The sequence below is a fragment of the Syngnathus acus genome, chromosome 5 (assembly GCF_901709675.1).
Source record: "Syngnathus acus chromosome 5, fSynAcu1.2, whole genome shotgun sequence".
Taxonomy (NCBI): Eukaryota; Metazoa; Chordata; class Actinopteri; order Syngnathiformes; family Syngnathidae; genus Syngnathus; species Syngnathus acus.
The window spans coordinates 8,520,426-8,532,958 of NC_051091.1; the positions used below are offsets into that span (position 1 = coordinate 8,520,426).

The window sequence follows — 12,533 nt, forward strand, 5'->3', positions numbered from 1 at the left end:
TTGTCTTATTATCAGAAAATTAAACGTTTCGGTGCTTTTATATTCACCCGTCCTCCATGTAATTGTAGACGGTCCCCGAGTGCGACAGTGACGTATTGCTAATAGGCGCGAATTATGTTTTGCAAGTAGTCTGCCGGACTGTAAAATCCATCTGTGGAGTTTCGTGGTACACAGTGCTCAACAAGATTATATTTTCTATAATCCCCAAAGCGGAATTTTATTAGAACGTTCGAAACGAAAGCAGTATGATACAGCACTGCTGTTGACACGACAAGCTAACGTTAGCACTAGGACATTTGTTGTGTTATGTTGTTGTGTTGTTAGCCTAGTTTGTCGCACAGCGCTGAATTGCATGTAGCAAAATTTGTGTCTCTGTCTACAAGATGAAGAAGATGAAAAGACCAAACTCGTCTGTGGGTAATGAAAAGAAACAAGACGCGTCATCAACTAGTAAGTTAATACACTTTGCCAGGCACGTATGAGAAAAACAAAAGTGGTCAGAAAATGTATACATGCTGAAATAATGCAACATCCAGTCATGTTTTAGTTAACATAGGTGTCAAACTCAAGGCCCGGGGGCCAGATACGGCCCGCCACTTCATTTTATGCGGCCCGCAAAGACAAATTGTGCATCAAATTCGTGTCATTACTAGAATTGCAAATTGTCTTCACTTTTAAAAATATCTGTTCTTTTAAATATCTGACAAGTTTTTACTAGTCTGATTTGAAAACGAGTTGTCAGTTTGTTTTGTAGCTTATACTGTATATAATATGAGGTGCTCATACATTTATTTGGGTTGACAGTCATAATGGCCCTCCAAAAGAAACTATGACTACAATGCGGCCCACGAAAAAAATGAGTTTGACACCCGTTTTAGGAAGATGCGAGAAAAAAAACACTTGAGCATGGCCAGAGTCCAAATTTAAACCCCAACCACAGAACTCTGAGGCATACATACCAGATCTTATGTCTGTAGATCTCATGTCGAATTTGTGTTATTTGCACACAGAGCCAAAGAAGAGCCGCACCCTTGGTCGCCAGTCTAAGGTGTCTGCTGCAGAAGAGACAGGTGAAAGTGTATTTAGTACGTTTATTCGAGAAGCGGGTGTCACATTGACTCACGGCAGCGACTCAAACGAGATTGGTAAGTTTCAAAAGCGCCCAAAATTCAAAGCACTTTGTTAAATCGGAACCCAAGACTCTTTGTATGTGCCTCTATCTCTCTTCCCAGCTGTTGACCAGGTGGTGTTTCAAAAAAGAATAAAACAAAAGTTGCAGAAGAGTCCCAGGTACCCTGGTGTGAGTATACGATACACATATCTGAAATGAATAAAAAACAAAATCTAAGTCATTGTCATTTGACAACTCCGTTTTATTGAAAAACATTACAAAATCTGTCATTACAATAAAGACCACTTGCCATGTCCTGCAGATTTTACAAGAATTCATCAGTGGACTGGAGTCTCACATTGACGACATAGACAGGTTTAGGAACTGCCTCCTCCCTTGTGTTCCAAGACTGCCCGATGATGATCCCAGGTGACTTTCAATCACATTCAACATGTACCAGCAAGGTTCTGCCTCTCTGGAGATGTTTGTAACACACACATACGTTCTTGTATTGCAGCTGTGTCAGCTCCTTCCAAGAAAGCCTGTTGCGTATGCTGCTTGGCATTGAGATGCTTCAGGTACAACTAGCCCAAAGGACAACTTAAAATGTACTTTGTACATGCATCACTGATGTCTGCTCCTCTCCTTGATATAGACGCTTATTATTAACATGTTGCTTGAGAAACTACCTGAATATATGCTCAACAGGTCAGACCGCATGTTAATTTCCATGTTAGTAAATTATTTTGCTTTAAGTACATTACTTGTAATTGTGACGGCGCATTTTTCTGTCTTGTAGTGCTGACGAAGCCGGACTCAGTATTCCACGCACTATCATTAATCAGTTCAAGTGGCTTGACAAAGTGGTGGAAAGCAAGGTAGACATTCTTTCATGATATGCTAAATTGTTTCCTCTCTGAATGTTCTTATAAGTCATCCGGAGATTCTGAATGCTGATTGTGTACCTAAGCGGTTTCAATGTGGCTGAAAATGTAGGAGCTGGCGGACAAGCTCATGGAGCTGCTGGCAGTGGCACCAGTGGACGTCCAGTGTGACATCATCACCAGCCTGCCGGAGATATTGGAGGACTCGCAGCACAATGACATAGCCAGGGAGCTGAAGTATGTGCTGTAGAATACCAGCTAGAATCATCATGTTGCTAAAAATGTACACCTTCTTTGCAGTTCTTTACTGAAGGAGAACACTCAGTTGACCGTGGCTATCTTGGATGCTCTCTCAAGCCTGAACATCAGCTCTTCATTACTGACTGAGGTACCAACAAGTCAGGCTTTTTTGATGTTGTTGTGGAACGTTTACGATATCTTGCTAATGTTTGTGTAAAATGAATAATCAGTTTTGCATGAAACTGCCCCAAAATTATGATGTCCTTGTATCATGTTGCCTCAGGTTCGAGAAGCTGTTATGACCACCATCGCGGCAGTGCAACTGGAAGACCTGCCAGTGGTGGTCAAATTTGTTTTGCATTCCGCTCACGCGTCTGATGCATTTGAGGTCAGAGCACTTGAATCAAGTCAACCCTAATGTGTGTTACATAAAGTGTCAAAATGGCCCATGATTGGTACTCATGTGACATTTGTGCAATTATTATTACATAATATTTGTTTGTTGATAGGTGGTGTGTGGGCTCCGCAAGAAGCTTGAACTGGAGCAGTGTGTTCTCCCTTCTGTGCTGCAAGCATCCCAGAGCCGCCTAAAGAGCAAAGGAGCAACGGCGTATGACTCGGCACATTATACATAAATATATGATCCTGCCAAATTCTGATGTCTTCTGCGTGGATTAGGTCCAACTCGGCTACAGCAACCACTGGCAACCAGGATAGCGTTACCCTGATCGTGGAGACCATTAAATTAGCAGTGCGCTTCCAGAAGAGCATATCTGAGGCCTGGCTCAAGGTGCACGGCCGTTAGGTTCCTTCTTTTGGGTTGATTGCTGCAAAAACAACCATTGCACAACATCTTGTTTTTCTTCAGGCAATCCAGTCTGTGGAAGAAATTGAGGACCACAAGGTGAATGTCAAAATGTCATGTAGATAGAAATATCTTGACTCTTTTACTGTAAGAATAATTAAATAGTTTGAATGTACAGACAACTTTCCTGTGTGTCACAAAATGATCATCAAATGATCCACATTAGGTGATAGATCTTCTGGTCCTGTTCATCCTGCACTCCACTAACGCCAACCAGAGTCGCCGGGGCGCCGAGAACGTGCTGAGGATGAAAGTGAGGACTGGCCTGATCTCCGAGTCGCTGCTGCAGAAGACTTTTAAGGATAACAAGCAGGCAATTGCATTCAGTGACACTCAGCTGGACTTAGTTATCATTATTTGACGTGTTTGTTTCATTCCGGTTTAGGTCCTGCGGGGATATTTTACCTCCATCCTTGCCCTGGCTCAGAGTTTGCTGCGCTCGCCAGTCCCCTGCGCGGTCCAGTTTGCTGGGCTCATGTATCGGCATTCCTTCGCCGCTTTCGATACGTACTGTCAGCAGGTTGGCACAGAATTCTTGTTTGAATACTCACGTGTGACATCTTTATCACAATCTAAAATATGCCTCGTGTTCTGTCGAAGGAGGTTGTGGGCTCACTGGTGACCCACGTCTGCAGTGGTGTTGGCAGCGAGGTGGACATGGCCCTGGAGCTGCTCTGCGGTCTGATTACTGAAAACCCGACAGAAATGGGACCGTATGCCGTTTTTGTCAAGGTCAGGCAAAGGTCGTTTTATCTGTTGTTGCGCTAAAAACAAAGCATTAACACATTTGTTACGTTCATATTTTCCGCAGGGAATTCTGGACTACCTGGACAATCTCACACCTCAGCAAATTCGCAGACTTTTCTATCTGCTGAGCAAGCTGGCATTTGGACCACAGCAAGGCTCACACATTCAGGTGTGTTCAATTCAGGATATTTGGAATTAGTAATCTGTAATCAAATTGTTCAGCTCTATTTGTAATGTTCTCTTGACGTGCATTTAACATCGAGTCCCTCCTTTTAGGACGACATGCACATTGTGATCCGCAAACAACTCTCCAGCACCGCGCCCAAGTACAAGCGCATCGGGATCATTGGTGGCGTGATGATTATAGGCAGCATGGGGGCATGCGTGTAAGAGCTTTTTCCTCTCAGGTTATTGTGTCAGGTTTTTATCCCTGCTGTCAATTTAATTTCTTCATCATACTCTTTGCACAACTACAGACCTAGAGTCAAAGATAGTCAGAACATCTCGTTACCGCCAGAGAGATTCAGACAGGTACACGTAAAGACTTGATTGATTTCATATTTGTTCTGATAGTGGTTCATTCCAGTTTTAAGATTGTTGGACAAACTGTATGGCTTTCTTATCTGGTTGCAGTCGTCAGCTCTGTTTGAGTTGGTGCAGTCCAGTAGTGAGACTTCACCTGAGGCGACAGCTTTGTACTGTGACGAGCTGGCCAATCTGATTCAAACATCCACTCTGGACCCACAAGTGCAGGTAAATAGAAATTCTTACAAGCGTTGATTTTCTTGTTTTTTTGGCGGGTTGCATTTCCTTATTCAGTATGATTGATTATGTGCTTTTTCTTCATACGCAGGAAAAGATCTGCAACAGAGTCTTAGACGTGTTCCAGGATGACTTTGTGGTGGATCTGGGTCCAGAAATATCAGGGTCAGTGATTGGCTCATCTGTGCTTTTGATAATCTGCCATTCTGAGGTTAATGCTATCTGGTAATGCTCGCAGGTCCTTCCCCTTCCCAGCCCGCGTCATGTACAACCTAGACGAGGATGAAAGTCAAGGAGGCATCGCCATCAACTTGATGCCTCTGCTGGCTAAAGACATGCACGGAAAGGCGGAGCGGCATCGTCGAGACAAGAAGGACAAGAAGTCGGTGACTTTAACGTCATCTTTCTGGATTGCAGATTTAAATGGCAGCCTTAACTTAGTTCTCTTGTCAGCAGGAGTGCTCTCTGCTTGTCCCCATTTTTCCGCCTGCTGCGCTTTTGTGAGGAGAAGCAGAACCAAGGAGACTTGGAGGAGATTGATGCCTTACTGGGTGAGAAAATAATTGCATGACTAATGAAATAACTGTGAATAACTAACTGTGTGTGTGCTTGTGGGATTCCAGGCTGCCCTGTCATCTTAACAGACATGGATGTTGTCGACAAAATTGACAGCCTGTCCAAAGTGGAGAAGGAGTTTGTCTGCACTCTGCTATTTCACACCATCAACTGGTTCAGAGAGGTAACTGCACATGACTTATTGCGACAGTGGAGACGAGATTTCAACCACCACAGGATACATGTTCCCTACTCAAACACGACATTCAGTGACACAGCGTTTGAGAGCGGAGGAAACGGCTTGATTTTTCAACATTTTGAAACCTCGTTTTATATAATTAGATTTCTCTCATTTAAATTTCACAGACCTGATAACACTCTTTACAAGATATTTTTGTCAACTTTACAAGGACTTTAAATGAAGTTCTTTAAACCAACGAATAACCAATGTCACCATAACTGCTGGTGTGTGTTGGCAGGTGGTAAATGCCTTCTGTAAGATCAAAGATAAAGAGATGAAGATGAAAGTGATGACCCGCCTGCAGAACATCACTTATCTTCACACCCTGCTGGAGCGAGCTTTAGCCGGTGGGCATCACGTGCACACTGTCGACTCTCATTACCTGCCTCAGTGAGCTTTACAATGACGCTCTTTGTTATAGTTACTCCTGGCTACGTTCCACCTGTTGCTAACTTTGATGGAGAGAGCACAGAAATAATTGTACCCAACACTGCTGCTCCTTTGAACAAGGCAAAGAAAGGTAAGCAAAATAGAACTGGAGCTATAAAAAAAAAACAAATGATCTGAAGGAGTGAACAGGCACAGAGAGGATAATATGTCTTTTTGAAATATGCTTTCCAGATGCCTCAGGAAAGAAGAGGAAGGCGCCTGGGAAGAATTCTTCTGACAGTAGCTCTCCAGTGGAGGACAAGATAGAAGAAGATGAAACGCAGCAGGTGGACAATGAACTCAAATTGGGTTTTTGAGTCCTGTTGCAGCTTCAGAAACTGTAACATCACAAAAATCTTCCAAATTTGAATTGAGTAAATGTCACAGTAAGCAAAATGAAAACTTGTCAAATTTAAAGTTGACACACTACCAGTGAAAACATTTGTGATTTTCTTTTGTACACTTGACATGTAAGTAACAAGCCTGTATGTTTTCTAAAAGGAGCCAGAGAAGGAGAAGGAAAAAGATAAAGAGAAGGAGGCCCGACAAGGAGTCAACCTGGCTTCGTACAGGCAATTTTTCAGGGAGCTCGACATGGAGATTCTCAGTGTGTTGCAGTGCGGCTTGCGGACCCGCTCAATGCTGGATTCTGAGTTCGTCAACAAGGTGAGATAAAACCTTTCCAAAAATTCTAATGAATATCCACATACCACTCAGTCCCTGTGTGTTTTGAATCTCCCTTAGGAGCACCAGGGGGTTCTTTTGGGTCCGGCAGAGCTGGTTTTCCTGCTGGAAGATATGCTTCGAAAAGTAGAGTTTCGTCTGACGGCTGTTCCGGCCAAAAGACTGCCTTTCCTCAAGGTGCACAACTTTCAAAACAACAGCCGCACTAATTGAGCCATTCATAGCTGTGTTATTTTTTTTTACTCACTTAACTAAAGTTGTTCTTGCTCGATTGGGACAGGTGAGGGCCGACAAGAGCATAGGCTTCTCTCACCTGCAACAGATGAGCCCCAAGGATGTAGCTTCCTTCTGTGTCCAGATGCTGCCCGCCCTCTGCTCTCACTTGGAGAACTGTCACAACCATTTCCAGGTAGAAAAGAAGAGAGTAGGATTCAAAGGGGGCCGTCCTTATTTCACTTGTGTCTTTAGACGTTGCTCTCCGACAACGACGGACTTGTGGACGGGCCCGCCACAGACGCTCAGGAGCACCAGTTAATATCTTCTTGCTGCCAGCTTCTCCTGCAAGTGTTCAACACTATCTTTCGCTGGTGAGCAAGGGAGCAAATTGGGCATGAGTCTTTTTTTTGTGCTTTAAACCAATCCGTTTGTTTGGGTGCAGGTCTGGATTCAGCCAGCCAGGTCAGCGAAACTTGCTGAAGAAAGCTTTAGGAGTTTTGGCGGGACGACTTAAAGATGGAGGAGCTGAGCTGAACCTGGAGCTGCTTGTTAAGTGAGTCAAAAGGCTGAAAAATAACTGTTGTTGTTGGTACCACGTCTTCCAATTTATGGGGGAAAGAAAAAAATCACAATATTTGAATCTTCCTCAGAATATTTGTTCTATGAGTGACACACCAGCAACACTTGATGGAAACAAAATAATTCAAGTGCTTTTATTAAAACGTCTACATTTGTAAATCTGTTGACACACCCTTATCTCAGCTGTTGCACTGAGAAGACTCTTTCCCAAAACACATTTACAAACATTATATACATACCTTGACACTTTGCTTCTCTGTTCTCAGACACAGCTTTGAATACCTGCTGAAGTTCCACAGCAGCATCCCGAATCTCAGTTCAGCTCTGTGCCTCTCTCAGCTGCTGTCCACTGTTTCTGAGAAAGGAGGCAACGTCATTGTTTACAGGGAGCAGACTGGTTAGTTTGACAACTTTCTAGAGATTACATCTGCTTCTTTACAATCAACTTTATATGACGATTGTTTTGTTTTGTCTACTTAAGCTTCCCTTGCACGAGGCTTCCTGTGCCAGTCGTGGGTGACGGTCAGTGGTGAAAAGCAACGAGGGGCCAAGTTCAATGAAGCACTTCTCGCTCTCCTCAGGCATGTCAACTTATCAGAAACACCTCACATTAGGCTGACCTGCATTTATGTGTTATTACAAATTAAAATCACAGTCAGTTCAAATTTAAAATGTTCTATCCGCAGCATCTACATGGATCACGTGGATGATGTTCTGAAGGCGGTGGAGGAAATAGCTAATGAAGGCTTTTCTCAGATTAGAAACGCGTCAAAAGACGAGAGCTCTGACTCCTGGCCAACGCTCAGCAAGTAAATAAATTGTCATCGTCAACTCGTCGTCATACGTCTGTGATCAATCTGAGGTTGCATTTTCAACTCTCTTCCCACAGGCAGACATTTATGGTCTTCTATAAAGTTTTGATGGTAGAGCTGGAAAAATCGGTCCGGAAGATTCCATCAGGGAAAATCAGTGACAGTAGCGAGGTCTGCCACTAGATGTCGCACTAAACAAAACATGCCCATCTACAGTCACCAGCCACTTTCTATAGCAGCTAATATTTTGTGTACTTAATCAAGTGGCTAGTGACTGTATGATGGGTACTAACTAACCTTTACTTAAAGATCATCAAACCCACCTATCCATGCCCTCTTCAGGCGCAGAGTGAACAGCTGCTGACATGGACCCTGGCAGTCCGGAACTTCCACATCCTGGTCAGCCAAGTAAAGGTGTGTCATCTGTCATCATCATATTTGCCTTCTGGCTGGCTCTAGTAGATTATTTTCATTTTACGTTATCCTTTATAAGTTCACCTTTTGGCTTCTATTCGTGTCACGTAGGTGTTTAACTTGAGGCCCGTCCTGAATGTGTGCCTTAAGGTCAGTTTGAGCCTATTGCTGAGTTGAATTCAAAGGAAGACTTTGAATGAATGAACCTTGTTTTCTTTCTAGTACGGACGTCTTTTTTTGGATTCGTTCCTGAAGTTGGGAATGCCGCTGCTCGACTACAGTTTCAAACGGCACAAGGTGTGTATGAGATGTCTCTGTCAGAGGCAAATGGAGCTCCATGACAAAGTAGATCATGAAAAAAAAGAAGTGTGAAGTGTTGGCAGTGCAGTGACAAAGTCTGGTGTTGTCTTCTTCTTTAGGAGGATGTGCAGAATCTGTTAAAGACCTTCCAGCTCAGCACTCGACAGCTTCATTATATTTGCGGACACTCTAAGGTACCGTATACTATTAACATTACCCTAACCCAAGGAATGTGAATTTGCTAACCTAATTTAGATCATTTAGATTAATCAGGACACAAGTTTGACCAGCCACGTCCCGGCCTTGAAGAAGAGTCTCGAGGTGTTTGTCTACAGAGTGAAGGCCATGCTCACCCTCAACAACTGTCAGGAGGCTTTTTGGATGGGCAACCTGAAGAATCGCAACCTTAAGGTTTAATTAATATCATCCGACTTGGTGGACGGATGGAATATGTGCATATGATAATGTGCACCTGTATGCTGCAGGGTGAAGAGATTCTTTCTCAAAGGACAGAAGAAAGTGAAGAGGAAGAGGAAGAAGTAGTGGATCCGCAGAGCCAATCTGAGGAAGAGGTATTAAGCCATTTTTGACATAGAAATGGCTAGATTCATCATATGCTCGACACATTTTGTGTTTAAGTGCATTTTTACAATTTGTTGATTGGAGCACTTTAAAAAGTGAGGGCGTTACGCAAACACAAGGATGCTGAGTAAGCGGCATGTAGCTTTGGCAGGAGTGAAAACTGACAAAGTCTTGCCAAAGCAGCCTGTTTGAAGTTAAAGAGGCTTCTGTGCCTGATAAGATAAATTGGTTATTTATTATGCAGTTCTCCAGTAAGTACAGGTATTTTGTCAGTTCCCAGAACATGTTATCTGACGTTTATAACGATTTACATAAACACTGCGTTATGCAAAGGAGTTCTGAATGTCAGTTGTGTGTTTCCCCTTAGGAGCAGGCCAGCGACGCTGAGAAGCAAAACAAGAGGAACAGAGAAGACAGTGACGATCAGAATCAATCAGATGACTCTGAAACATACTAAAACCTTCGCAAATTTATTCAGCATATTTTCCAAAACACATCTGCATGTGGGAGTCTTGGGTGACAGTTTATTGTCCTTTTTTTTTTTATGTAGTGTTCTAAAATGTTTTGTAAGTGTAATGTTAATTGTTGTTTTTGTAATTCATTGCAACCTTATCCACACATAAATCTTTATCTCCACATAAATTTATACTTGTGATGTTTCTGAATAATAAAAAAGTTGAGCTTGTAGGATACATAACAGTACAGTTAACACTGAGGTCTTTGTTTCTTTTAAATACCACAAATTGCTGGCACAAGCTCAATGTGCAGAAGATATATTTTTGAGTGCAAATTTTCTTGCACCAAGCATACTGGTAAAAGGCACCAGCATGTAAAAGCAGTATTTTAACATCCTGCAGGGGGGGAAAACAAATGTCGTTTAAGATGCGTCACGCGACAACACGTGAATAAAACTTTGATCGTTTGAAACGTAAACATCAGTGAGATTCCATAGTTTCCCTCTGTGGAAATTAATGCATCTTTTTAAAATAAAAAGCTATACGTTTGAAGCTGACATTAGTTGAAACAAACTCTCATCATCGAAAGGGCACAAGAACGTAATTCAAAAGAGTAGAGAAGTTAAATGCAGATGTCAGTTTCCTGCTGAGCATTACCGTCAGTCGGCGTTGGACTGAACCACTACACACTCACGGGGTAGCTTGTGGTAAATATATGTATCACATTACTTAACAAATACAGCATATCAGAAGACAAACTAACCATAGCTTGTTTTTTTTTAATATTAACTTACAAACTATGTTCGCTTTTGATTCATATTAACATCGTCCTTTAGAAGAAAAAGATGCGTTCCCCTTTAAGTTAAGGTGGGTGGTCTATCCAGGAAGCTTATCCAACTGTTCGGGGAAACCACCGTAAACAAAGTGTCTAACCGAGTCCCTAGACGTGGACGCGTTTTCCAACAAGCTGTCAAAATTAACACCGATTCTCCATGCTCGCCCTTGTAGCTGTCATATGAGCCTGTTGAGTCACAGTCGCCGCGTCAAAACCGGAAGAGGACATTTGAGGCTTGACAGATTTCCCCAGTCAAACAATCTGCAGTCGGCGGTGCCGCTTTACCCAAAACATGTCTGAGTTTCTTCTGCTGCTCCTCATCGCCGTCCTGCTGCTATGCTTGCTAGTTACCGTGGGGTCCTACCTGATCTACTCGGGTCTCCTGGCGGACGTGGACGTGAAGACGGGACCACCTCCGATTAAAAACGTCACCTTTGCTTATAAATTCAAAGAGGGAGCATACAAAGACTGCGGGGCAGCCTTCACGGAGACCTGCAGCATCGGACCCAAGCAGAAGACCATCGGCATCTTCTACGATGACCCCGAGCAGGTGTGTGTGTGTATGTGATGATAAAACACAACAGTGCTTTGTTTCATAACAAGATCAGTCAACAGGCTAGTTTCATGGCTAAAATGATCATTCTACCACGCCCCCAACTCGCTCAAAATCCTGTGCGTTTAATCGAATAATCGAATAATGTGATCATCAAATCAAAACTTTGATTCAACCAGAAAATGTCAACCTATTGAAAGGTCGAAAGCAGAGTACAAATCATGACAGTCAAATGCATAAAAGTATGCATACAAGATCAAAGTACAATTAGAAACAGAAAACCTAACTTTTGATACATTACCATCCGTCCAGAATGGAATCCATGCAAATGTACTGTGCAAAATGCAATCACAAGGCCACTTTGAGTCGAAAATATTTGAACGAAAATCACTTCTAAGTTGTACATTGATATATATATATATATATATATATTTTTTTTTTTAAAAAGTTAAGTATGTATGCCAGTAATTAAAATTACCTTCTTTTGCTGTATGATGACATATTGTAGCCCAAAGCAAGTAATTGAATGTTGTTTATAAACTCCAAATGTCATAATTACAGGCTTTTAACTAAGCGTGTGTTCCGTATTCTTACACTTCTGCCCAAACTAGTTTGTAACAAAAATCCCCTATGTCAAGATATCGTAAACAAGCACCCCTACATTCAAAGTTGCTGTCTATTTCATAGTCTGTTTACCTCAATAAGTGAGTCTTCGTATTACAAAGTTTGCAACTGTTTGCAATTAGCTAAGGTTTTATGGTTTTATCACTTGCTAGATGGTTTTATGATAACTCTTATGAAAGAAAAGGCTGCCCTTAAGGGATGACACATCAAGGCAGTCTTTTGAGAAAAGCAGCCTGGATGATGAAACCGGTCAGCTGTTAAATGCCACGTTGCACTGTTGATATTTTCCACCCTAACATGCTGGCTGTGGGCTGCCTCACTTGACTCAAAAGATGCAAACAAGAGTTTTTCCACAGACTTGCAGGAAACGCACATTTCACTCGTCCAAGTCCAAACTGTGGTCATGCTCGCCCAGTGACATCATATTCTAATTTAATCCAAATAATACATTAAAAAGTGGATTTGTGTGTGAGTGGGTATGCAATGAATTAAACTTTATTTCTATTCCTGAATCTTAAAATAGCTGAATTACTCATTTTTGAAATCATAAAAACAAGAACTTCACTGCAATTGAAGTCATGTACTTAAAATTATAGCCAAATATGTCGTCTGTGTCAGTGGAAAGGTTGAATATGAGAGGAAAAC

The 12,533-nt window shown here is 42.3% G+C and overlaps 2 protein-coding genes across 2 annotated transcripts in view; both read left to right on the top strand.

Moving 5' to 3' along the window:
* The first annotated feature begins 101 nt into the window (after positions 1-101).
* On the top strand, positions 102-10,282 carry fancd2 (FA complementation group D2). The gene is made up of 43 exons (XM_037251152.1): positions 102-450; positions 1,011-1,145; positions 1,233-1,300; positions 1,434-1,540; positions 1,629-1,689; positions 1,767-1,819; positions 1,911-1,989; positions 2,108-2,232; positions 2,296-2,383; positions 2,519-2,623; positions 2,745-2,845; positions 2,914-3,025; positions 3,104-3,139; positions 3,267-3,413; positions 3,486-3,620; positions 3,701-3,832; positions 3,912-4,016; positions 4,124-4,233; positions 4,324-4,378; positions 4,481-4,600; positions 4,701-4,774; positions 4,848-4,991; positions 5,066-5,160; positions 5,233-5,348; positions 5,644-5,752; positions 5,827-5,925; positions 6,036-6,121; positions 6,336-6,500; positions 6,579-6,695; positions 6,799-6,927; positions 6,987-7,105; positions 7,177-7,287; positions 7,580-7,710; positions 7,795-7,894; positions 8,000-8,122; positions 8,203-8,296; positions 8,468-8,539; positions 8,651-8,689; positions 8,762-8,836; positions 8,959-9,033; positions 9,104-9,250; positions 9,325-9,411; positions 9,789-10,282. Exons 1-43 carry the CDS (start codon positions 384-386, stop codon positions 9,876-9,878), a joined length of 4,338 nt encoding a protein of 1,445 aa, XP_037107047.1. The 5' UTR covers positions 102-383; the 3' UTR covers positions 9,879-10,282.
* A 467-nt stretch (positions 10,283-10,749) lies between these two features.
* The window catches only part of tex264a (testis expressed 264, ER-phagy receptor a), a 29,633-nt gene continuing 27,849 nt past the window's right edge, over positions 10,750-12,533 (top strand). Inside the window, exon 1 of the mRNA XM_037251154.1 lies at positions 10,750-11,261. Within this exon, the coding sequence (XP_037107049.1) occupies positions 11,004-11,261 (258 nt within the window). The 5' untranslated portion in view covers positions 10,750-11,003. The remainder of the gene's footprint in view (positions 11,262-12,533) is intronic.